Source organism: Gavia stellata, chromosome 25 (genome assembly GCF_030936135.1).
Source record: "Gavia stellata isolate bGavSte3 chromosome 25, bGavSte3.hap2, whole genome shotgun sequence".
Taxonomy (NCBI): domain Eukaryota; kingdom Metazoa; phylum Chordata; class Aves; order Gaviiformes; family Gaviidae; genus Gavia; species Gavia stellata.
The window spans coordinates 12,575,380-12,599,741 of record NC_082618.1 but is presented as its reverse complement, the minus strand read 5'-3'; the positions used below and the strand labels follow the sequence as shown (position 1 = coordinate 12,599,741).

The window sequence follows — 24,362 nt, the reverse complement described above, 5'->3', positions numbered from 1 at the left end:
ACTGGAACATCTGTAACAGAAGTTATGGATGTCCCATCCCTGGAAGTGTTCAAGGTCAGGCCGGATGAGGCTTTGAGCAACCGGATCTAGTAGACCGTGTCCCTGCCCATGGGAGGGAGTTGGAACTAGATGGTCTTTAAGGTCCCTTCCAACCCAAACCATTCCATCATCTATTCTCTTCTATGAAATAACAGAACAATTATTAGGGCCGCACAGGGCCGGTTGGCACCCACATCCGCCAGCAGTGCCAGGCGGTGGGTACGTGCCCTGTCCGTCTGTCCCGGAGCAAGGGGTGCACAGCCGTGTCCCTGCTCCGGTGAGGGTGTGGGCAGCCCCAGCGCACCCCTCCACAAGCCCCGTGCCTGCGACGGCTGGGTTCGCCCTGCTGCTCCCCCTCCACCTGCAGCCCCTCCTGTCCCCGAGGCCCCAGCTGAGGGAAGATGCCTGGTTTTAAAGGCTTCTGTCCGTGTCTACCGGCACCCCGCTGCCCGGGGGGAACACCGCAACGCCCCAGGGGGCCGGGGCCTGCCCCCGGAGCTCCGGTGGGAGCAGGAGGAGACGCGGCCGTGCGGGACAGGGCGCGCAGGCCCCGCGCCAGCGGCTCAGCCCGGCGCGGCCCTCCCTGCCGGGCCTCCCTGCCAGGCCCGCGGCCGGGGCAGGCCGGGCGCTGTCAACCCCCCGGCCGCGGCCCGCCCGGCCGGCGACCTTGCGGCCTCCGCGAAGGTCGCACGCAGCCGGGCGGGAGCGAGCGGCTGCGGCAGCCAGTGACCTTCACCGGGGCCTGCGGGGCCTCCCTGCGCCGTGCCCCCGCCTGGCGCCGGGCCGGGCCGGGCCGGGCCGGGCCGGGCCGAGCCGGCAGCCCGGCCCCGCGGCGGCGCCCACGACGCAGCCCCGTCCCGGGTGCGCCGGCCGCCCGGAGGGGCGGTTCGCGCAGGGCGAGCCGGCCACGCGGCGCTGCCCCTTTAAGGCGTTGCCGCCGGGCGCGAAGGTTGGTCCCGGGCGGCGTGCCGTAGCGGCGCGCGGGGTCGCGGAACCACGTGGGGCCGGAGCGGCGCTGTCCTTCGCGGCGGGCGGGCGGGCGCGGGGCTCGGCGCGGCCCCATGGTCATTAAAGCGGACGAGATGCCGCCGGCCGCCGTGCCGGCCGCCACGCAGGGCGGCGAGCAGCAGGAGCCGGGCCCCCGCGGCAGGAGGCCGGCGGAGACCCAGCAGCGCCCCGGTAAGGGGGCGCCGCGGCCGGGGCCTGCGGCGGGGGCGCGGGCGGGCCCTGGCGGGGCCGGGGTGTCCTTCCCGGGGGTGCCAGCCCCGGCGGTGCAGGCCCACCGCCCTCTTCCCGGCGCCGGGGCGCTCGGGGCCCGCCGGTGAGGTCGCGGGGTGCCGGGGGAAGGGGGACCGGGGCTGCAGTGGGGCCCCGGGGCGCTTCTGCCAACTTCGGCTGCTCGTCCCGCCAGGGGAGACCCCGCCGGAGCGGCCCGGGCCCGAGCCGCCTGCCCTGCCGCGGGGTCGGGCTCCCGGGCCCCCCGGCCCGGGGTCCCCCGTTTCTTGAGGGGAAGCCGTGCCGGGGCCCGACGCCGGCTCCGCGGGTCGGGGAGGCTCCGCGCCGCCCGCGCCGGGGCCGCCGCCTCCCCGGGGAGGTGCTGGCTGCTGGGGCCGGAGGCCGCGGCGGTTGCAGCGGGGCCGGAACGCGTGATTCCCGTTGTTCGTCCGCGTCCCGGCGAGGCCGAGCTGGGGGAAGGAGCCTGGGGAAGCGGTGGGGGACCGGCCGCCTCGTGCGGCGTCCCCGGCCCGGCCCGACCGGGCCCGGCCCGGCGGAGCGGGGAGCCCCGGGCCCCGGTGAAGGTCACCTTCACCGGGCCGCACCACCGCGCGGCCGCGGGGGGGGAGCGGCCGCTCCGGGGCCCTGCGCGCTCCCCCGGACGTGCCCGCCGCTGCCCGGCCCCGGGCCCCGCAGGCGGCGGCGCGGCCCCCGCCGGGGTGCAGGCCGGGGCGGGTGATCCGCGGGGCCGGGCCCACCCGGTGCGTCCGGCCGCCGCGCAGGTTGTGGTGCCGTTGCCGGTAGCGCCAGGCGCGGGGCGGGCAGCGGCGGCCGCTCCCGGTGCGGGGGGTGAGGTTACGGGAAGGGTCGCCGGGCCACGGAGTTCATTGCGGGCGTCGGGCGCGCCCGTACGCGCGGTGCGGGCGCTGCCCGCGTTATGGCCACGCCGGCTGCTCTGTTGTGGTGGGCAAGAGAGGGCTGGGCCGTCCTGGAAGTTTGGGATACAGGAGCCATTGACACGTTAGGAGAAGTACTCAAGAGCAAGAACTTGGGTTTTCCTGGGAAAGGCAGATGGCTTGTTTGAGACCTGAGCTAAAAATTACGTGGTTTAACTAGTTATTTGCTGGCTGCTCTTGCTTTAAATCAGCCTGAGTGGCTCAGGCCAGGGACGAGGTGCAGCCCTTGACCGTCCCCAGCACCTGCTCCAGGGCTCTGGGCACAGATCCTGTGAGGCTACCCCCTGCTCTGGGTGCTGCTGAATTGGGTGTGTTGTATCTTCAAGAAGTTACGGTCCTGAGCGCTTGTCTCAGGCTCAGCCTTTTACTCTGATCTTTAACATACCAGAAAAAAGGGTAGAAGCAGCCCAGAAAAAAGGGTAGCAGCAGCGTGGTTTGTGGCTGGCCTTCATCCTGAGGCACTTGTATCCGCCACTAAAGCGAGTGACCCGCCACTTCCTCCCTCCCCTGATTTTATGGTGGCGAGGTGAATTTTTGAAGTTTGTTACCCAAAGCAAAGTTCATTGGCGTTTTGTGCTGGAGCAGGTTGGACGCAGTTCAAGAGTGGGGAGCGCAGTGCTGAAAGCCTCCCCCTCCCCCTTGCGCGCCGGTTTTTAAAGCAGGCCTCAGGCCTGCAGTGCCAGCAACTGGGTTAAAAAGTTACACTGTGTAATCCCGGCCTCTCAGGGCGCAAGCTGATTGCCGAAGGAGGCAGGGAGGTGGAAAAATCCTCCCGGTGTCTCAGCACTGCAGGATGGCTCAGGCACCTGGTGGGTCTGGGGAGGAGGGGGAGGAAGGCTCTTGTCTTGTCTGGGAGCCTGGGGCTGAGGCAGTGCCCCTGGCCGCATGGCTCCCAGGCAGAGGTGCTGTGCTGCGGTGGAGGTGGGGGCAGCCTGTCCGCATTGGCATTGGCCTTACGAGCTCTGGTTCCCAGGCCTCTCTTTCTGCCAGGGAAGATTGGCCTCCGCTCTGGTGTACCTGTTGCCGCCTGTGTGGCTTGTGGAGCACCCATCTTTGGCACCCTGTGTGGCCTGAAGGCAACTGTTGGTTCTGTTGGGCAGTGGGTAGGCTCAGAGTGGGCTTCTCGCTGAGGAACTACGCCCCTCTGCTGAGCCAGGCATTGAGATTTGGGGGTTGTTTTCTCTGCCTCTGAAAGGTGAGAGGGCTGATGACTGCTTTTCTCTACCTCTAAGCCAGACACAACTGTTGGGTCCGCTCCATCCTTCTGAGTGCAGAAACCCACAGAAATGTGAACAACTGGTGTTTCTGTAATGATTTATGATGGGGGCAGTTATGGTTAAGTTACCTTTCTTATTAGCTAGCACAAGATCAAGAGACAGCCATTGTGTGCAGAGTTTCTTGGATTACTTCTGTTCCTACAGTTGTCACTGCCTTAGAACAAGTTTGTCTCACGTGCAAGTTTAGCAGTGCTTCTAGCTACCATAAAATGCTTTTCAACCTTGCCTTGCCCAAAGATTTGCTTTTTCTAGCTAGGTCCCTCCATCCCTGTTCTTCTAGGCCACCCATATCTTCAGCCACGTCTTCTGTTAAAAAGCAGAGAATGCAGGTGTTAATGGAAAACTGCTGTGGAGGCAAGCGTAGCTGTGCGTTACTAACAAGGTCAGAAAACTGATTAGTAATCTTGGGATCTGCTATCACTGTCTGTTGCCCGACCTTGGAGGTTCGCTGGTGTTTTGGAAAAGGCTGAATTGCTGGCAGTCGGGTTTTTTAATATGCAGTTGTAACAGGCTTCGGGGGGAGTATCGGAGGAATATTGTGCAAGAGAAATCTGATCACCACTACAAGGTTGAGATGAGGAAAGGAGTGTAATAACACAGTATCTGTGTGGCAAGATGGGGAATGGGAACCCAGGGGGATCATGTCTGGAGCAGTTCTGCCGGTGGGATAACGGAGTCAAACTCCCGCTGGAAGCTCGCTGCTCTGCCTGAGCAGCCTTGCTCGTGGGTTTCCCAGCTGAAAAGCGGAAGTAAGTAGGTCAGGAACATGCACCTAGATAAATCCACCCGCGGATGCAGAACTGCCTCCTGCACAGTAAAAACAGTGTTGTGTTGCAGAGTCCTGTGTTTGTCTTTGTCGTCTGTAAATGACTAAACTTGGCAGCGCACACCTCTCCTGGTGCAGCTTTCCAGCACTTGCTTTGCTTTCTTGCGTTGTGCTCTATTGGTTGTACTAGAAAGTTGTTATTTCTAGAAGCTTTAAAGGTCTGAAGTTCATGCATTTTCTTATTTGCACGTAAGAAGTAAAAACCGGTCCATGGGCCAGTGCTTGGGCAGAGCGCGAAAAATGAAAACCACAGTGTGGCTACTCCCGTGGTGGTAGTGGCTTCCCTTTTTGGAAGCAGGTCAGTTTTTAGCCAGTACTAATAAGGCTGTCTAAGGGTTAGCGTTTGGTTCTCACCTCCTGCAAGCATGTGGTTGATGTAGTGGAGCTCGCACATGCCCATTTGGCAGTTGAGCTTTCTGTTGCATTCCACCTTTCTAATGTTAGTGAGTCCGGGACGAGAGTTATCTGGCATTTTCTTGACAATTCAGCATAGATGCACATACACAGGCAACAAACCTCTCTTTTTGTGGGGAAAATAGATCTACGCTCACAGAAGTAAGCTCTTTTCTCAAGCTGAAGAAATAACTGCTGCAGTCCTCACCAGCCGCTTGACTGGTCCTGAGGGGAAGAATCCCATGAAGCAGGCCACTGAGGTAAGGTTCCCTGCAGCTAAGTGACATTAGAGTAATGGCATGGTTTTTTGAAAAAGCATTTCCTTAGTCTGCCCTTCTCTTTCTCTTTAAAGAGAAAAGCTCTACTGCAACCCTTTGACAAAGCTGCAGGCTCAGACGAGTTTTATGTAGTTACTGTCCAACAACATAAACTGCAGGATTGTGACTCTTGCCCCGCTTGCCTAGAGCTTCCGCGGGTTGGATTAACCTGACCCCAGCCCTCCTTCCCAGGCTCTCCGCTAGCTAACCTCCTGCCGTTGTGGTTGGATGAGACTGGAAATGGTAATGTGGATATTGCCTGTTAGCCAGCCGTGTTGTGCAGAGTGCCCTGCGAGCAGGCGCTGGGTGGGGGTAAGACTCTGTCGTTACTGTCAGTGGCGCTGAAGCCTGCGAAGGCTCCACCAACCTGGAAGCTCAGTGTGCAGGTTTGGCTGCGGTTAAGGTGGGCTCTGGTGCCAGCTCAGGTTATGGCACTGTGCGAGGTAGGACAGGGTGCTCGATGTCCCTGGCAGAGGGGTTTCTGCGGGACGGGCGAGTTTCCCAGGCTCCCGCCTGCAGCATGCTTTTGTAGAGCCGCTGGGAGCAGCTGCCCAGCCTGTTTCCCTGGGGCTGTGTGCGGCCCTGAGCAGGCCCGGGGCAGCTGCGGGCAGCTGGCGCAGGGCTGGCCGGGTGGGAGGCTGTGGGCTAATCGGCACATCTGTGCAGCAGGATGCAGGAAAGCAGCGGGAGCTGCTGAGGACAATGTTGCAGCCATCAGATCTCCCCTGCAAGCCCTACCCAGAGCTCCCTGCCATCAGCTCGGTAGGACTTGGGGCTCTTGTCCACAAGATTTATATAGGGCTCTCGGGACCGGCAAAGTTGGTCTTTCCAGTCTTGTGCTGTGTGGTTGTGATGACAGGCGTCAGTGGTAGTGTGGGGTGAAGCTGGAGTCTTCCCTGCGACGCTGTGGCTGTTGCCCCCCAGCGCAGCTGCTTCTGTCTGCAAGCCTGATGTTCTGCTGGTCCCACTGCATGCAAAGTCTAACAGGATAGTTCACTGTCTTGGGCTCTCGCTGGCTCAGTAGCTTTCTGAAACTAAGGTATGTGCCAGAATAAAATACACATGCTTGGAGAATTACTGACTGATTCTTGGTATCTGTCTGAAATGTGATTCCTTCATCCTGCTCTCTTCTCTTGAAATTTGAGAAACACGCTCTTCCTAACGTAGTTGATGTTTTTGTTGGTGCTGATCTTTGCACTTTGCCTTAGGTTTTAGTCTTTGCTCCCGATTTCTGTGATGTTTGAATTGCATGTTGTTGTAGCAGGGGCACTCGGCCAGCTAGTTTCAGGACTAAGTTTCCAAAGTTTGGGCCAGATAGAAAGTTTACAAATGGGCTTAAATGTAGTTACCAGGTGTGGAGAGCACAGCGTGGGTAACTCAGGGTGCCAAATGCAGAGCACGAGGCATTTCGGTGGCTTGTAAGTGCCTGAGCCAGCAGCTGTGGGACCCCGTGAATGCCCTAGGGCACGGCTGCAATGCAAATGTCCCAGTATCAATACAAATACAGAAAACCCACAAACTTCTAAGTAGGCTGGAATGTGACTTGAGTTGTTTAGGTCTATCCAGCCAAATTTTACTGTGTATGCACAAGAGCTAGGAATGAATAATTTCCCCACTTGCCATCCATGGATTGTTAGTGCTGCAGGAGAAATGTCCAGACCAGTGAGCCTGGGGCCCTTGCTGAGGGAGCCGTGGGCTGCAGCCCCACCGCACTCTCCATGCAAGTCAGTCCCTGGCATTGTAAAGCCACTGAAAAATAAATGCACTGCTTATACCTCTACCCACAGATGGGTTATAAGCAATTAGAGTTTAATGACAGCAGTAGAGCAGCTCTAACGTTTCACTGTGGGCCCTTATTAAAAGAAGTGCTTGTTGCACCTAAAGTGCTGAAAGTTTTTGGGAAGCTGTGGTTTCCGCTGGGGAGGTAGAGGGAGGCATGTCCATGCTGTCTTCCACCACCCCTGACGGAATGTCTTGCAGAAATGTTTCCACTAGGGCCATCTCTGGAGCTAATGCCTATTCATTTAGTCAATTTATTTACATTCATTAAACTATTTATTTTGTTTAATATATTATTCAGCTAAAATTTAATTTGCATTTGCTGTACTGACACCAGCCTTCACATGTTAAAGCTAGCATATACTGCATTGCTCCGAACTTTCTTTGGCTTGAGTTGAAATGCTGCTCAGCTTTGTGAAACCTCCTGCCCAGGTACTTCTCCAGGAGGAGATTTTGCTTCTTCCCAGAGGTCTCTTGATAAGGAGGAAGAGATTAAGCTCTCAGTACGTCTAAACACCTTCAAAAATCAATCGAAAAACATGAATTACTGATGCTGATGTGAGCTGAGGGTTGGTGCTGGCTCCCGAGGCTGAGGGGTGCCTTGTCTCAGGGCTCCCAGGCCCGGCAGTTCCTGCCCCGAAGGAGCCGCCATGGGGGTGTCTAGGGCTCCTTGCTTATTGGGGCAGGAGCTCAAATGATTTGGAGTGGGAGAGACTTCTCTTCTGATTCCTCTTCCCTTTAAAAGGACAACAGAAGCTAGCCAGGGTTTTCTGTGGAGAGCTTTTGCTCTGTTTTTCAGCTGGTTTCTGTGTTTTTCCTGGCAGATGGCTTGCTGGCACGGGGGCTCCGGGGGCTGCTCCTGGCCTTCCCAGGGCCTTCTTTGGAGAAGGGATTGTCCTTCCTCTGTGAGTGTGTGTTGTGTTGGCCTTGAGCAAGTGATCACATGAGCTGTGTGGTCTTGGCTTTGTTCTAGTTTTGAGATTTTTGTGCTAGGGATGTGGCATGTATTTTTCTTCTGCTCAGTGCAGAGTTGGGCCCCTTCCTGTATGTGAAGCTGTGTTGAGCACTTGAGAGACTTGCTGGGGAAGCCTGTGCTGGAACTTGGGCTGCCCAGCAGTGGGGGGGGTTGTCAGGTTTGCTAACCAGACAGGAAGGCTTTTCCAGGCAGGTCCGAGGCCGGTTGGTCCAGGCTGTAGCTCTTGCTCATCACGTCACGCGTCTGAAAGATCTGGCTCTTTGCCTGTGTCCCAGGAAACCGGGACCACCGAAGGGACCCAAGTGGCTGAATGCCGAGCAGCGTGTATGTCGGTGCAGGATGCGTGCCGGCGCACAGAGGGACCATGATGCCCGGCTGGTGCCACACGGGGAAGGCGAGGAGCAGGTGACTGCAGCGCGGCCTCGCTGGAGGCATGCTGCAGCCTCCCCAGGGTGCCTGGTGCTTGCAGAAATCTCCAACTCCATAATCCCTGCTTCAGTTGCTGGGATTTCTTATATTAACATGGAGACAGGAGTGGTGTTAGGGGGTTGCGTGTGTGGTTTTGTGGTTTGTTTGTGTTTGATAGGGCAGAGCAGGGTGAGAGGACAGAAAATTTGTCTGGAGACTACTGACTGGTTCACAGCCTGGCTGTTTTGTGCTCGCCTGCTTAGTATGGATGGCTGTGCCTGGGCCCAGGCATGCCATAGTAACTGCCCTCGCCTTGTAATTCAATGCATCTCACTTGCTTAGAGGTTTGGCAGCGCTGAAGCGCTCTAGCACTTGTCCCATGCTGCACTGGTGCAGCACTCGAGATTGGGCTATTTATATCCGCCTCTGGGCCGGGGCGATCAGGCTGGCATCCCTCTGCAAGTGCGCCTGAGGAACCTGTTAGATACACGTCTGGTTTTGTTCTGGTGCGGCGGGGAGAGGAGAGCTTCAGCTGCTGGGAGCTGCTTTTGGGCTTCGTGGATATTGTGATGGTGTGAGCGTGGCGGTCGGGGAGAGGGGTGAAGGTGTGCAGTGGGTGAAGGTCACTGGACAGCTCTTTGGGAGAACTGCTGCGAGCCCAGTGTCCAATGCTGGTGAGCATGTGGGATGTGAGCTCCGGGTACGCAGGACACCACACGGAGTCAGCTGCTGGTCCTATGCCTCCTGCCACCCTGGGGCTAAGTAGGAATTTTCTTTGGAGAAGGCATCTGACTGCATGAGAAGGCTAGCAGGTCCAGGCTGCGGAGGGTGAGGGCTGCCACGCAGGAGTTTACCTTGTGGGGACTTCAATATATGTGCTCAAACAAGAGATTTGCAAACAAAACTAACTTTTCTAATCCGGTGCTGTATGAGGCAGGCTGCTTGTGATCATGGGGAACAGCCTTTTTGCAAACTGCTGCAGGCATGTCACTGATCTAATCTTCCAGACGCGCAGCTTTAACTCACCCGATGAGAGGTCACCCCTCTTACCAAAGCCTCCCACAAGCTGCGCCGTCTGCCCGGAGGTGCCAGAAGATGCCCAGTGTGCTGGGCCGTATCCAGACATCATCCCCAGCGAGGCGGTGACTGGAAGCCTGCAGAAATGCACCGAATACATCCAAGACCTATCTGAGGCCAAGGACGAAGAAGGAAGGTTGATGGTCTGTGATAAGAGCTGTTTGAGACCCGCTGTTGGTGCTGCCAGCCCGCTCCGGCAGGCAGAGGCATCCCATGCAGTGGCTGTCCTTCCAGCCGACCTTGGGGAAGGGCCGGCAGGGCTGGTTGATCATGCTCAGTCGCTTGAGGCCTGCCAGAGCTGCGTGAAACTTGAGGACAGCGGCTTAGCCCATAGATCCTGCCGCCGGGAGGAGCACGTGGCAGCAGCTGACAGGGGGGATGCAGCCCCTGGAGCACGTCCCGCCAGCCAGGGCGAGGGACGAGCAGCCTTGGGTTTAGACACAGCCTTAGCAGGTCCAGAGAGCGTGCCAAAATGGAGAGGTACTGCTCCCTCCCTGGTGAGCCCTGGGACACCTTCCTCTGCTCTGCCAGCAAGCGTGGGGAAAACCCCACCGGCCCCAAGGACAATCTTGCCGCCTTTCCCCCCTGGTGAGGTGTCGTCTAAGGCTCAGGATGCAAGTACTGGTTTTGTAGTGACAGACCCTGCTGCCTGCGGCCGCAGGTCAAGCTGTGATCCTGACTCTCGGGCTCAGGCACTGTCCTCAAAGCAGCAGCAACAGAAGAAGAAGAGGAAGAAAAAGAAGCTCACAGTTTTAGGTGCTCAGCAGAATAGTGCTCTGTCATGCTTCATGTAGCCAAAACACTGTATGCCCATGATGGGGGTGGGTGGCTGCGTGTGCCTGTGGGATGGGGCAGGATGAAGGAGAGGGGAGGCGAGGTGACTTTTTAATTTCACAGCAGAAGGAAAAGGAGGAAGGTGGTGAGATATCCCACCCAGGGTGTGCACTGCAGGGGGACCTGTCTGTGCCTTGCCCCTGTTAGCAAAACAAACATAAGGGGGTTTTGCTGCTTTTTTCTTAATTCATAAGGCAAATCCTGCTCTTGTTTGTGACAGCCATCGTGGTCCTTGTAAAGGATGGGAGCAGATCTGCAGTGCAGGCAGGAGTGTGGGGTGGCAAGGGACTGGAGCAGCGTTTGCTTGGAGCCTTTGGCTCCCTTCAGCCGTGCGCAGGTGGGAGGAGACGCCTGACCTGCAGGGATGGAGCAGCTCCGCGGCTGCCCTGAGTACAGGGACGGGATGTTCCTTCTTTTTCGCCCAGCGCATCTTTCCAGCGCTGTGGGGACAGCGGGACCCCAGCCAGCTGCTGCAGCATGGGAGGGGAGCAGCCACCCGCTCGTGGGGCAGCTGCTGAGCTGCATCTTGCTTTCCTCCTCTCTCACCTCTACACAAACTGGCATAGCATGACTGGAGTCCATGCCAGTTGCTCCAATGTGGCACCAAATGTTAACTCAGAGTGGCTTTTGTCCTTGCCAGGACTTCTGGGATATGAGAAACTGAGATTATTATTTTTTTTAAGTCTCAAGGTCACATTTTGCCTTTCTATCACTGTATTTTGTTTTAGTTCAGTCCCTGCGCAGTAGTTGAATTTTGGTCTCAAATGCTGTCTTTTGGTGCACCTGGTGGCATGAGGGGATGTGTAGTGTGACTGACCTGAGCTGGTTGCTTGGTTTCTGGTTTAGCGCCTTGCTTGCTTTCCACGTGCTCATCGGCATGCCAGTGGCGGGTGTTCAGGCTGCAGGCACAGCTGGTTGCAAGACCATGCAGAAACTGTCTTACGCTGCTCAGAATTCGAAATACCTTTGAGGAGTGAAAGGCAGAATTTTGGCCCTCGGGATGACACTGGAGCCGGTAATAAGAAATGCATTCCTAAACTCAGTGATGGAAAAGGTAGGGTTTTAATTTTCAGTTTTGTGCCTCTAATAATCTCCGCTGTTACTAAATGTAAGGGAGGAAACTCCTCATTTATAGAGCAGTCCCTCCAGACCAGGCTAACTCACAGCAACATAATGTTGCTGTCTTTTTGACCTGGTAATCTAAGAAAAGGATTAGTGGCTGACTTTGGTTTAGAAGATTTGTTTGAACATTAGTTGGTTATTAATTAACACTTACCATGATCTATGCTGTCTATCACTGTACACAGCCAGCAATATTCAGGTTCAGGTGTGCACCCTTTTTCATGCTGGGATCCTGACCGGTCAGGTTCACAAGGTGCTCGCCACCTCTGCAGGCTTGCTGTAAATAGGAAGTGTGATTAAAACAGGGCCTGTCACCTTGGTACATGTACTCGTTGTCCAGGTGCTAAGATGAAACTTAATCCTTATACTGGTCTTCTCTACCAGGTGTGAGCTGCAGTCAGGCAAGCGTGGGTTGATTCTTCCTGGTGAGGTGGTGCCTGTGCTGCCTCCTCCTCTCTTCAGTGTTTTGCTTTGTCTGTTCTCCTGACGCTTCAGTCTTGCGTGCGCTTGAGGTTTGCTCACGCTGTGCTCCAAGTAGCAATGAGAACATCGTGTTACAGTTCAGCTGCCAGCCAGCACAAGCTGATGCTTAGCAGCCTCAGCCGTGCCTGTGGGTACAAACCAAGGGCTGAAAGGAGGAGGGTCCTTGCTGGGACACTGGCGCATCCCTTGGAATGACAGGGGAGACTGGAGGTCACAGCCTTTGGTCGAGACCACAAAACCGGTGTCTCAAGGCTGAACACATACAAGGAGGGATCTCCTGCTCTGTCTCCAGCAGCATGAGCAGGGCAGTAAGCGGGAGGAGCGGCTGGGTAGTGCCCCTGGAGCAGGTGGGACCGATTCCCTGTGACTCAGCCGCCTTCTGCGAAACCATCCAGGGTGCATCGCACAGTGCTTTCTCCCGCGGGCAAGAGCTTCCAACTAAATGCAGCTACTGGCCCATTTGGGGCTTGAACAGAGAGTGAGTAACAGGAGAGACGTCTCTGCAGGTGTTTTTCAGGTGTCCCTGTTGCTCTTCCTGCCATCTTGAACATCCTGAAGTCAAGTGCCCGATGCTTTTGCCTTGTTCTCCATGCTGGTGCTGCTGAGGCCGCGGCACAGCCAGTCTGCAGCAGGCAGTAAGAAACAGTGACCCACTTTAAGGCAGGCGGGTGAAGCTCCGCTGCCCTGTAGGGAGAGCACACGTGGTGAGTCAGCACCCAGCAGGCAACACGTCCTCCAGGCAAGCTCGCTTGCGCTGCCCTCAGCTAGGGTTGAAACAAAACATGCTGTTTCTTCGAAACATACCCATGCTGTAAAAACCGCACTGGAAAGCCTTCGCTGGCCTTAAATCAGAGGGTTAACCTGCTGGACAGCTGGTCTTTCTCGGTCCAGGCTTAACTTCTGTTTCTAAACTTAGGACAGTGCTGGCTGGAGCTGGATCTTCTGGCATAAGGAGACATGAAGGTGTTGTCTCTACATGTCTCTTCTGTTGCGAAGTGCAGAGCTGTACTGGCCCTTTCTTCACTCAAGTAGGGAAAGAGGCATGGAAAGTGCAAATATGTTGTGTTTCTGCAGACAAGAAGCAATCTTCCTATTTCTGAAACAATTGTTAGTTTGGGGATCTGATGTCATGGAGTAGTGAAAAGCAGCAGCGTGGTCCTGGTTGGTAACTTCCTTGCTGCGTGTGGGCTTTCCCTGTCTTGCTTTGCTTAGCAGCTGAAGGTGTTTCCTGTGCTCGAGACCAGCATGTGCAAGGGTTGCTCAGCTGTCACATGAAGCCTGTCTCCTGGTTTGGTTACTCCCTATGCACCGCTTTCCTCCCCCCTCGACTTGCAGCTCCAAGCTGGCCAGTTAATTTCTGCTGTGGGTGCACTTCCTCTGCTGGATCTTGCTTAGGAGAAAGACATAAAACAAAACCACATTTACTCGGAGATGGCAGTGTCCCTTTTGGGAATATCCTGCCAACTGTTGTGGCACAGAAGTAGCTTCAGTGCCCAGTTCACTACTGCTGATGTGTCGGTTGGTTGGAAGGCGTCCTTGGTCAAGCCTTTAGCATGACTACCAGGCACAGGAGCGTGCCTCGAGCATGGCGCAGGGCAGACTGCAGGCGCACCAGGACAGGTGACATTGCTGGGAACGAGAGCAGAGAGACAGGAGCTGGCACATCCCGTGGGCTGCTCCTTCCACACCTCAGCTGCCAGCGAAAGTCAGCTGTTTGTAAGCAGCACGTCAATCTTGTCATCTGTGATGCTGTCGGAAAAGGTCCTTGGTCATGGACAGGTGGAGACTGGGGGTCTCGGGGTGGTGGGCAGCACCTCTGTGGCTGTGCCTGGCTTTTGCCCTTGGCTGCTGCCACAGTGGTTGAAGATGGGCTGTTGGGTCTTTGGCCAGTGCTACAGCCTTCCTCGTAGCCAAATTCTGCCTCCCCTTTCTGGCTGCTATGGCAGGAGCAAAAGTTCAGTGATCCTGCCCTGCTTGGGTGGGCAGGCGCTGGACTAAGCCTGGCTCAGGAGCCTGGTGGGTCGTCCTGTCTACGGTACTAGTAGCCCCAGGTGTAGTATTTCTGTGATAGCTTTTCAGCTCTCCCTCCTCTTCCCCACATGTTTAAGCAGTCCAGAAGGAGCGTGGCTGTGCTGGCTGTAAGGGTGTGACGAGGGGCTCTCCCCAGCCCTCTGGGCATGGTGTGGTTTTTCTGAAACCACGTCTCTTGGGGCACTCCTGTGTGGAGCTTTTCTTCCTCCTTTCTAGCATGACTGCAGCTTGCTAGAGCCAGAGCCAGGCCTCTTATCTGGCTTGCCCGTGGCTTCATCTGTCAAAGAAATGGAACAGCTCATATTAGGGACATATGCAAGGTGACAGGGAACATGAGCAGCAGCTGCCAAGATGCTGAAGGCAGCAGAGGCTGCTTAAGGTAGCTCTGTTACCTGCTGACCTTTTGGAATGGGTGTGCTTTCCTTGTGTTTCTTGCTCTTTCACTGTGTCCTAATTCAGCCTTGACAGTCGTCTCTGAGGCAGGTTTGCTGTTGGCAGTCATAGTCTGGAGCAGGAGTATGACCCTCGGGGGACACTTCAGCAGGCTCATGTGGCTGCAGCCTCATGTTGTGCTCCAGAGGCGTGCAAGGGAATATAGCATTTCCATCCCTGTTCTTATACATGGTGAAGGTTGGATGACTTCTCTGGGCTGCCGGAGCAGTTGTGGCTGATAGGTGAGAACTAGCTGTGATAGCTTTAGGTCTTCAAGCCATAGCACTAGTCTGCATTTCATAAGTGACAGAGGTTGAGCTGCCATCTCCCCTGGAGCACAGCTGGGGCTGGGACTGATGCCTTGCTAGGAGGTGAGGCGGAGGAAAGAGATCTGCCAGGTGGAGCTGGCTGGAGGACTGCAGCTTGGTGTTCAGCAGCGTTGGGGCGTTATCCTGGCTTTGAGCTGCCCTGACCCTGTGCAACCTTTCGGAAAGGCTGTTCTTGCTGCCTGGGAAAGCCCCCGGCCCGCTGCATCTCTGCCGCCTGGGAGCAGCAAGCTAGAACCACCACGTGTGACTTTGGGGGTCCAGCGGCCAGGTGTGCTGGCTGTGCGCAGAAGGCACAGGGCAGCCGTGCTGCGAACGCACCCTGCGGGGCACAACGCCTGCTCCCTTCCAAGGTTTGCTGCCTGGAGTAGGGAGGTCAGAATGGTGCCCTGCTCCCAGGCTGGGGGCAAGGGGGTCTCTTCCTTTTCTCAAAGGCTGTCATCACCAGCTCTTTCCACTGTTCCACCTTACCCTAGCAGCACCTTGGTCCTCTTTAGTGTGGTCGCCAGCCTGGTTTGATGGGTGTAGGCTGCTCTAGGAGACCTGCAGCTTCCTAGATCTTATCAGTTCTCTGACAGCATCGGCCTTACTGGAAAAGAAAACATACCATTGCGGGAGTGAAGTAGGTGCAGAGAACTCCCCGTCCCTGTGATGCATCTGTCTAAATGAGCACATAAAATGTCGTCACCGTTTTCTTGAATAAAATTGCTTAGGCAAAGCCTCACCCTGGCATGCTGGGATCTCTGTGAAGTATTTTGGAAGTGCAGAGGGTGGCCAGATGCAGGCAGGGGTGTGGGAGCTGTTTTTGTGCCTGTGGAGTAACTTGGCTGCCATGTGACATGACATGCAGCTTAGCAATGCAACTGCTGTCTCTTCCCCTCCCTCCTCTCCTGGCTGAACAGTAGCGTACCAGGAGGTATGTTAGGAGCTGTGTAACATGTTGGTGCAGAGGTTACAGCTGCCTCCGGGCCGCAAAGCACCACACACCCATTTCTTTTAATTAAGAGACTTCTTAATCTTAAGCTGAATATGGTGTACATTGACCCATCCTTCCTGCTTTCCTTCCCTCCCTTCTTCGCGCACAGTTTGTGGAAGATGCAAACCCTGCAGGCGAGTGAGAGCCTGTTAATTATGCTGTGAGGCGAAGGGAGGGGAGGGCCTGGCACACCTCTGTGTAGTAAACACCAAGTGCAGAATAAAATGCTTGCTGCCTTTTAACCCCTGGTTCGCTTGGGTTGGCAAGAGGACAGTGGTGTTGTCTAAACCAGTCTCTCCAGCTGCTCGGAGAGGACTGTCCTTTTGCTCATACCTTGTCTAAATCCCTCTCTTCTCACCCAGAGCACCCGTCTGGCGTGGCACTGATGAATGGCAGTGGCCCGCACGAGAGCCTGAAGAGCGAGAAGGATGCCAGGCAGAATGGCCATGAGGAGGCTGATCCTGGAGAAGATGGGAACGACCAGGAGGTCATTGTCATACAGGACACGGGATTTACTGTCAAGATCTGTGCGCCAGGGATAGAGCCCTTTTCCCTGCAGGTACCTCCCTTTGCTGGCTGGGGAGGGGAATGGAGGCGGTGCTGGAGGAGGAGGCGGGAAGTGTTTGAGCCAGGGCGCACACAGTGCTGTCCTTTCAGCCAGCCAGGCAGGGAAGGGGATAGGGGACTGTGCCCAGGAAGACTCCTGTTAGCCCCCATGGCCTGGACAGTACCTTTAGGCTGCTCACAGCTCCCTGACTCATCTGTCCTCTGATGGGATTAAGTGGGGAAGGAGGCAACAAAGCATGGAGGGTGCAGGAGAGAAGCTGCCTGACCAGTGGCTCCTAGAGAAAAAGGAAGAAAGAGGAGATGTGAACAACAGGCTGTCTGGCACAGGTCTGCCTAGGCTTTGCAAGGACAGGGAGGGTGTTTTACTCTGTATCCCAAGTGTGGAGCAAGGGGAGGGTGAATTAGCCGAGGTGTAGCTGCTCCTTGTCCATCGCAGAGAGGCTCAGGCCTGGAGCTGAGCACAGGGGGAAATGGCCTTCCCACTTGTAGGCTGTTTTAAGGGAGGGATGTGAAAACATGATTTCTGGGTCTGACTACTCTCAAGAAGGGAAGATCCCTTGCTTGCCCAGCAGTTTTGGCATGATGCTCCTTCAGGCTAACCTGGGTTTGGTACAGCGACAGGTGCTAGCACAGCTCAGGGAGCACAAGCACCAGCCTGCAGATCAAGGGAACAGTGCAGCCTCCACTTCCCTTCTGCACGGAGAGCTCTGTGTGTGTCATGTGGACAATGACATGTGCTGCCAGATCAGGATGGGCTTTGACATGCCTAGCTGGTATTCCGATTTAGCTTGATACTTCACTGAAAACCATTTGGCTGAAGTATCTTTCATTTCAGGGGGAGGCATCTGGAGTCTACACGCAGTGGGAAGTCTTATCTCCCAAAGACCAGCAGAGAGTGCAGTGAAATTACATCCCCTGTGGAACTAGCTGTATCTCAGCCTAGCTTTTTTCTCCTTTAAATCCCCTTGGCTGTTAGTTTTAATAGGCTAATAATAGCAGGCCATGTTGTTTACAGCAGCTTATGTAAACTACCCTGAGTTCTCCTAGCTTGAGAGCAGTGTCAGTGGTGCTGGAGCCAGAGCAGGGAGGTAGGAAAGCAGCCCTGGTGCACAAGCTGGGGCGGTTTCTTGCGTCACGGGAGCCGTGCGCTTGCAGGCGGTGTGCCCTGGAGGTGTGGCACTGGCACAGACACGCCACACCGCGGTCTGGGTACCCCAGCAGACTGAGTGGAGGAAATGGTCTGTTTTCCATGGGCATCATTCAAAGCCTCACCACAAATGCGCAGTGTGGATGGATAAGGGAAGAACCCCCGGTTTCCCCCACCACCTTCTACTCCTTCACTGCCCTCTCTGTCACCTCTGTCCCATGCCAAGTGCTTGGCACAGTGCCAGGCTGTTACACCTCTGGGTGCCAAGCCCTGTGGGATGGAGCTGGGGTGGCCGACCCTGCCAGAGGTGGTAATGCCCTCCCAGCAGTGACAGAAGTGATCTTCATGGGAGGGAGAGCTAGAGTCTGCCTTCCCAAGCCTGGAGAGGTACAAGAGGTGTTTGATTCTGCAGCAGAGGGACAAAGTTTGGCAAGAAGGCCTGTGAGGAGTGGGAATAACTGTCTGGGTTCTTCCTGTCTTAAGGTCTCTCCTCAAGAGATGGTGCAAGAGATCCATCAAGTTTTGATGGACCGTGAGGATACCTGCCATCGGACTTGCTTCTCTCTGCAGCTGGACGGCAACGTCCTTGATAACTTTGCTGAGCTGAAAACTATTGAAGGACTGCAGGAGGGCTCACTGCTGAAAGTGGTGGAAGGCAAGTTCCTCCAAACTTTGGGAGGGAATGAGCGATGGTTTTCATAGGGAGTGGTTTTGGCCACGTGGCAGCCCTCTCCTGTGGTTGTTTTTTGAGACCTGTGTGCCAAAGGAGTAAGCAGCTGTGTAATTCCAGTTTCTTTCCTCTCTTCTTGCTCATCAGAGCCATACACAGTGCGAGAAGCCAGGATACACGTGCGTCACATTCGGGACCTTCTGAAGAGTCTCGACCCATCAGATGCTTTCAATGGTGTGGACTGTAATTCACTGTCCTTCCTGAGTGTCTTCACTGAAGGAGACCTGGGAGGTACGGGACAAAAAGGCTTCTCTGGTGTGGTCAGTGTTTTCATTCCCTTGACTCCTTGCTTTGTTAAAACACATCATAACAATCAGCTGTCCCACATCATTCAGGAGTGCAGAGAAACACTCAGAGCACTTCTGCGCTCCTCCTTGAATAATTATGGGAGGAGGGGATGTTAAGTTTTTCAGCACTGACTTTCTATCTCTGTCCATTCTAGACAGTGGAAAACGGAAGAAGAAAGGTACCGAAATGGAACAAATTGACTGCACCCCTCCTGAACATATCCTGCCAGGTAGCAAAGAGAGACCCCTGTGTGCCCTTCAGCCCCAGAACAGAGACTGGAAGGTAGAGTTCTCCTGTGTCACTAAAACAGTTATCTGCACATTCCTTGCAGCAAACTGGTGTTCAGGGATTGAAAGCTGCACTGATGTGGACTTTGGGATTTGCTCTGCTTGATGCTTAATGAGTGCTGGAATAGCACTGCTTAGCCAAAAGAATAAAGTCCAAGAGCTTGTGTGCAAAACAGTGGACATCAAGTCTGGACATCTGCAAAGTGTAAATTGGCCAGTCTTGGTGGGAGGAGTGGCAGGGAAGGGAGAACTGCATTTCTCTGCAAAGTCACAGAATCATAGAATGGTTTGGGTCAGAAGGGACCTTAAAGATCACCTAGTTCCAATGCCCCTACCATGGGCAGGGACACCTTCCACTAGATCAGGTTGCTCAAAGCCCCGTCCAACCTGGCCTTCAACGCTTCCAGGGTTGGGGCATCCACAACTTCTCTGGGCAACCTGTTCCAGTGCCTCCCCACCCTCATGGTGAAGAATTTCTTCCTAATATCTAATCTAAATCTACCCTACCCCTTGTCCTATCACTCCATGCCCTTGTAAAAAGTCCCTCTCCAGCTTTCTTGTAGGCCCCCTTCAGGTACTGGAAGGCTGCTATGAGGTCTCCCCAGAGCCTTCTCTTCTCCAGGCTGAACAGCCCCAACTCTCTCAGCCTGTCTTCACAGGAGTCCTGGAGACAGGATCTGCAGATCACTACAAATTACCCTTAGCTTTCCCATACCCTCCCACTTGGGTTCAGGTTTAGAAGCTGCCATTTGAAAACCAGTACAGCAAGAAATCCATGCCTTGTGCAGCCCAAAGGCCCAGGGTGTCTGTTTTTACTTGTGTCTTATGGTGTGAAAAGCAGCAAACTGAGGCAAATTAGTGGACTGCAAACAGCTTGAGGAAGCCTATCCTCTAGAGACCAGTTGTTTTTGTAAGCTGTGTTTCTAGAACCAAGCAAGGGCAGCAGGTAAAAGGAATCTAGCATGTATATTGAATGGCTCTGTAACTCAAGGGAATTATTCCTGCTGACAGGAGTTGCTTCTGTTGTGTTCTTCTGTAGCCTTTGCAATGCCTAAAGGTACTGACGATGAGTGGCTGGAACCCTCCACCTGGTAACCGGAAAATGCATGGAGACCTCATGTATTTATATGTCATCACAGTGGAGGATCGGCACGTCAGTATCACTGCATCCACTCGAGGATTTTACTTGAATCAGTGAGTAACTAAGATTCTTCCTGTCCTGCCCTGCAGCAGGGAGCTTATGGTAGCCAACCGGAAAAGAACACATAAACAAACAATTGCTGCTTTTTTTTTTGGTGGAAAATAGCCTATTTTAATTCGCTGCTCGCGTGGGTTTGTAGGAGTTGCAATACTGGACTGGGCTGTTCAGTTATGCCTGGTACCATTTCTCCACAGTGGATAAATGGCTGATGCTTTAGGGAAAGTTTAAACATCCCATAATGTCATCAGCTAATTAAAGCATTTTGAGTTGGGAGGGAATTCCTTCCTGACCATTGCAACTATCTCATTTTGCCCTAAAGCAAAAGCACAGCCTGTCAGAACTTCCTAAGCTGAGCACATATTTGACTTGATTTTTATTTTTTTTAAATAGTGACTATGAGAGACTTAAAGTGGCTGAACTGTGCCTGTCAGGGTGTCTGTACTGAGGGAGATACAGGATCCATCCAGCCTAGTAGCCTGTAACAGAGACCTACGGAGTTAAGGGCAGACAGGAGAGAACTTCAGAGCAAAAACCCTGCTGTACCTGAGTAACCATCACCTCAGAAACATCTCTGGGTGGCCTCGATCCTGCAATCCAGATAATTGCCTGGGCAACCATAACTGCATGTTTGAAATACAAGGTTTTAATTCACAGAAGGAGAATGAAGCTGCCTGAAGAGAAGGAGAGCTTAAAATATAGAAGATAAAATTCAAGCACATTTCCACCTTCTGTCCCATTATGAAGGGGAGGTGCTCTGTGTTAAACTGGCTGATGGAAGAAATAATTTGTAGGCCATTGTTTTCCCCCAGATCTGTCAAAATAAGTGTTAGAAGTAGAGTATAAGGGTACACATGTGAGTGCAGGTCCCAGGAGACTAAGTGGCACAATGAACATGGAACAAGTGGCCTTTTTGAGTTTGACAAAATGTAATCTGGAGAGGGGGACCTGTCAGTGTGCTCCTGGCAGGTCTGGTGCTCAGCCTTCCAGCTGGGAGATGCAGTATTTTGAGAAGGCACCGACTGTTTGGTATAGTTGGTGCCATTACTGTTGGGTTCTCTGTTAAGCAAAGGCCTTTTTAGTGCGTTTGGGAAGCTCTGTGAAATCTATCCTTCCTAGCTGTAAAAATATAAGGCTCTCTTAAACCTGGTGGTGGCTGAAGAAAGTCTAAATTAAATTTGCTGTGCAACCCATCAGGGCCCAGGTACAGGGTTACTAGCTGTATCTCATGTGGAATGACTGGAGAGGGCCCTTGCAGCCCATCTGCCTGTGTGCCACGTGGTCTCCGCTTTGCAAGCAAGGACATGTTGTGCAGACCTTTCATGCAGTGTGTATATGGAAAGCTCTCATTCATGTACTGTGTTCCTAGCATATGGGAAGTCTCAAGTATGACAACGGCTTGTGTTCTTGTCTCTTTTTTCTCTTGCAGGTCTACTGCATACAACTTCAATCCCAAACCTGCAAACCCCAGTTTTCTCAGTCATTCCTTGGTGGAACTACTTAACCAGATCAGCCCTACCTTCAAAAAAAACTTTTCCGCTCTGCAGAAGAAACGGTAGCAGCACTTTTTCCTCTCTTGTTGCCTTGAGTAGTCTGTTGTTAAGTTGCTTGGTGAGGCTCAGCTATGTATCTGGTTCTGTGGGAACTGGATGCCACTCTGATATAGCAAGGATTGCACTGCCTGCTTTCTCAGAGCTCACATAGTGGTGGGGTGGTTGGGACGTGCAAGTCTGCAGCAAGGACCACCAAAGGACTAAATGTCATGGCACCATCCTGGTGTAACTGGCTTTTCCCTCACTCAAAACAGGGAGCTGTCAGAGCTGATGTGACTTGTTTGCTGTTGTTCAGCATGGCAGCGACAGAGGCCGGTGGAAGCCCCGAGTCCTGATACCTATCCACTAGATGGTTTCTCTTGGCTTTAGCTCCCAGATGACTCTTGCTTACAGCATGTAGGTTTACGGATTTCAATTCTGCCTAAAGCAAAGCGAGGGGGAACACAACAGCTTTCTGTTGCTATAGGAGTATCAGTTGTGGGGCTTACCTGGAATTCAGGTAAGCTTTCTGTCCCTGCTGAGAAACTGAACATGGAGGGCAGTTTGTGCAGTGGGAGAGAAAGCCCAGAGGTGGAGTGTAGTGTTCGTACAAGGGAAACTGCTGATGTGTTGACCAGCTCCTGAGATGTGGGTCTCCTCACTGAGTCTGTGTGTTGGCTATATGCCTCATGGGACACTTAATGACTTCCTAGCTAGCCAGGCAGCAAAGAGTTGATGTGAAGCATGGCCACATGCTGCAGCAGGGACTGGGCTGGTAACCTGATCAGTAGGTGCTTCTCCCCTGAATCCAAAAAAGAGGCTGAAGCATAAAATACCAGGGAGAGTAACACATGAGGGCTGGGCATAGGCTTACGGAGAGAGAATAATTATTTTAAACATGTCCATGCATGTTCATTTTCTCTAATTTCCTCTAGCTCCTATAATGAGAATTAAAAAAACCCCAATAATGTATTGTTTTATTCTCCTGTCCTTGCTGCAGGGAGCGTTTATTCTGCTCCAGAACAGTGGGTCCTATGCAAAAGCCTGTCATTCTTTAGAGTCCACTTAATGAACTGCCTCGGCTCAGCAGGGTGCAAATTGACAGGCACATTGTGTGGCTTTCAGGAACTCTGCTTCTGCTCTCATTAAGAAGATGAAAGTGACACTAGGCAAGGGCTGGAAATTAGCAGTGGCCTCCAGCCACCACTGTGACTATCTGGCTATTTAAAAATGATTATACTGTATTGCTTCTTGGGCCAGAAGTAAATACAGATGAGACTCCAGCGCCTGCTGAGAGCAGACAGATTACACAAGAGACCATTTGGTGAAGCTTCCTTTTTCACTTCACTAGTGGATGTGTGCTGTAGGCTGCTTTTATAATGCAACCCTTATGGATTGTTGTGAAAGCTGAGGGCCAGTCTGACAGGTGGCTAGATGGGAGGGGGCATCCTCTGCCTCCGAATGCAGAGGATGATGGGCATCTCTGGAGCTACAGCTGAGGATAAAACTGGCAAAGGGGGACGGGGAGAGCCCAGGTCATTCTCCAGACTGCTATTGAGAGATGTTGCCCATGCCAATCAGTCATTATGGGGTATAGTGCTTGTTAAATGAAAGTCCACTGTGCTGCTCTGAGGCCTGGTCTTGTTCTGGTGTTTGTCAGAAGTGGATGTTGCAGCAGAGGGAAAATTGTCTTAGAATAGAAAGAAATCTTCCTTAGGAGAATGTCTAATTGTTTTCACTCCCAAACTAGGGTTCAGAGACACCCTTTTGAAAGGATAGCCACTCCTTTCCAAGTGTACAGCTGGACGGCTCCACAAGCAGAACATGCCATGGACTGCGTCCGGGCAGAAGACGCTTATACTTCTAGACTGGGCTATGAAGAGCACATACCTGGACAGGTATCGATCTTGCTTTGCCTGAGAATGCTGGCAAGAGTTTTGCTGCCAGCTGTGCTGGGAACCAGTTAACGTTTAACAACAAATATACGTCTGGTATTTGTGGAAGGTTTTTGCTCAACAAGGGAAAACTTGCTGGAGTCCTTGTTCTTGACAGTGCTGTTGACTACAGGGGCTGTGCTGCTCAGGCTGCAACTCCCTGAGCACATAAAGGTCTGAGAGGAGCAACTTCAGCTCAGGTGTTTATAAATCCTATGTCCCTGCTCTGACAAGCACCACTGCACAGAAGGCAGAGTGCTCCTCCCTGCCTATCGGGCCTGGAAAGGCCCTTGTGTCTCTGAGCAAACTATTCCAAATGTTTCAGTTGCAGCCTTGTAGCATAAAATCTTGCAGGCCGTGAGCGTTGCGGGGCTGTAACGGCTGCCCATGGGTGGCTGTCTGCCTGCGGTGTGACCACATCGCAGTGTGCTGGCTAATGAAACCTGCACCATGCTCCTGCAGATCTAGCAAGCTCATATTTCAGTTAAACCGCACTGCGTAAGCTGGGCTACTGTAAGATACATCCCAAACTGCTATTGAATAAAGTCCACTCACGAGGAGCGTTCATTCCTGCTGCTATTTCACTTCTACAGAACTCCACAGCAGCCTGAATTCTTGCCCCTTCCCCTCCCTTCTCTCACAAAATGCCTCATAAAGCAGAAACACTGACTTGCCAGCCCCTTCCCACACAATGCATTGCTTCCCACAAGGCTTTGACTCTTTCAGACCAGAGACTGGAATGAGGAGCTGCAGACCACACGAGAGCTGCCGCGCAAGAACCTGCCCGAGAGGCTGCTGAGAGAACGAGCCATTTTCAAGGTAACTTTGGGATGTGCAGGCAACTCATGCAGACTCTTTTCTGCTGCCCATATTGCATCTGGATGCTTCACCTGGGCTACCCTTTAGAAACTGCAAGAGGAGGATCCTTGTTTGTAAGCTAATGGGTCGTGTTCTCTCTCGCATGCCTGCTTTCTGCTCCCAGCCCCATGGGAAAGGATTGCATTCTTTGACCCCGTGACTCCCTGCCGACCCTGAGGCAGCGGCCTCCTAGTCCTCTGCTGTTCTGTTTGATCCAGTCCTCCTTGGAGAGGGTGGGAGGAACAGGGGGAGGGGGGACACTCTTACACCTAAGCCCTCTTCTGCAGAGAGCTAATGAGTCTGACCCATGCTGATCCCTAATGTTTTGGCTCCTGGAACTTATATCCAAGCCAC

The 24,362-nt window shown here is 53.9% G+C and overlaps 1 protein-coding gene across 2 annotated transcripts in view; it reads left to right on the top strand.

Annotated features, from left to right (window-relative positions):
• Positions 1-1,100: 1,100 nt before the first annotated feature.
• Positions 1,101-24,362, top strand: part of CLUH (clustered mitochondria homolog) — a 42,330-nt gene continuing 19,068 nt past the window's right edge. Inside the window, exons 1-9 of one of the 2 annotated variants that reach the window (XM_059829191.1) lie at positions 1,101-1,218; positions 15,830-16,026; positions 17,665-17,836; positions 17,999-18,142; positions 18,354-18,481; positions 19,526-19,680; positions 21,114-21,239; positions 22,967-23,114; positions 23,877-23,969. In XM_059829191.1, coding sequence (XP_059685174.1) covers positions 1,101-1,218; positions 15,830-16,026; positions 17,665-17,836; positions 17,999-18,142; positions 18,354-18,481; positions 19,526-19,680; positions 21,114-21,239; positions 22,967-23,114; positions 23,877-23,969 — 1,281 coding nt within the window. Of the gene's footprint in view, positions 1,219-9,128; positions 10,020-15,829; positions 16,027-17,664; positions 17,837-17,998; positions 18,143-18,353; positions 18,482-19,525; positions 19,681-21,113; positions 21,240-22,966; positions 23,115-23,876; positions 23,970-24,362 lie in introns of those variants that run through there. The other variant, XM_059829190.1, reaches the window with a different exon arrangement.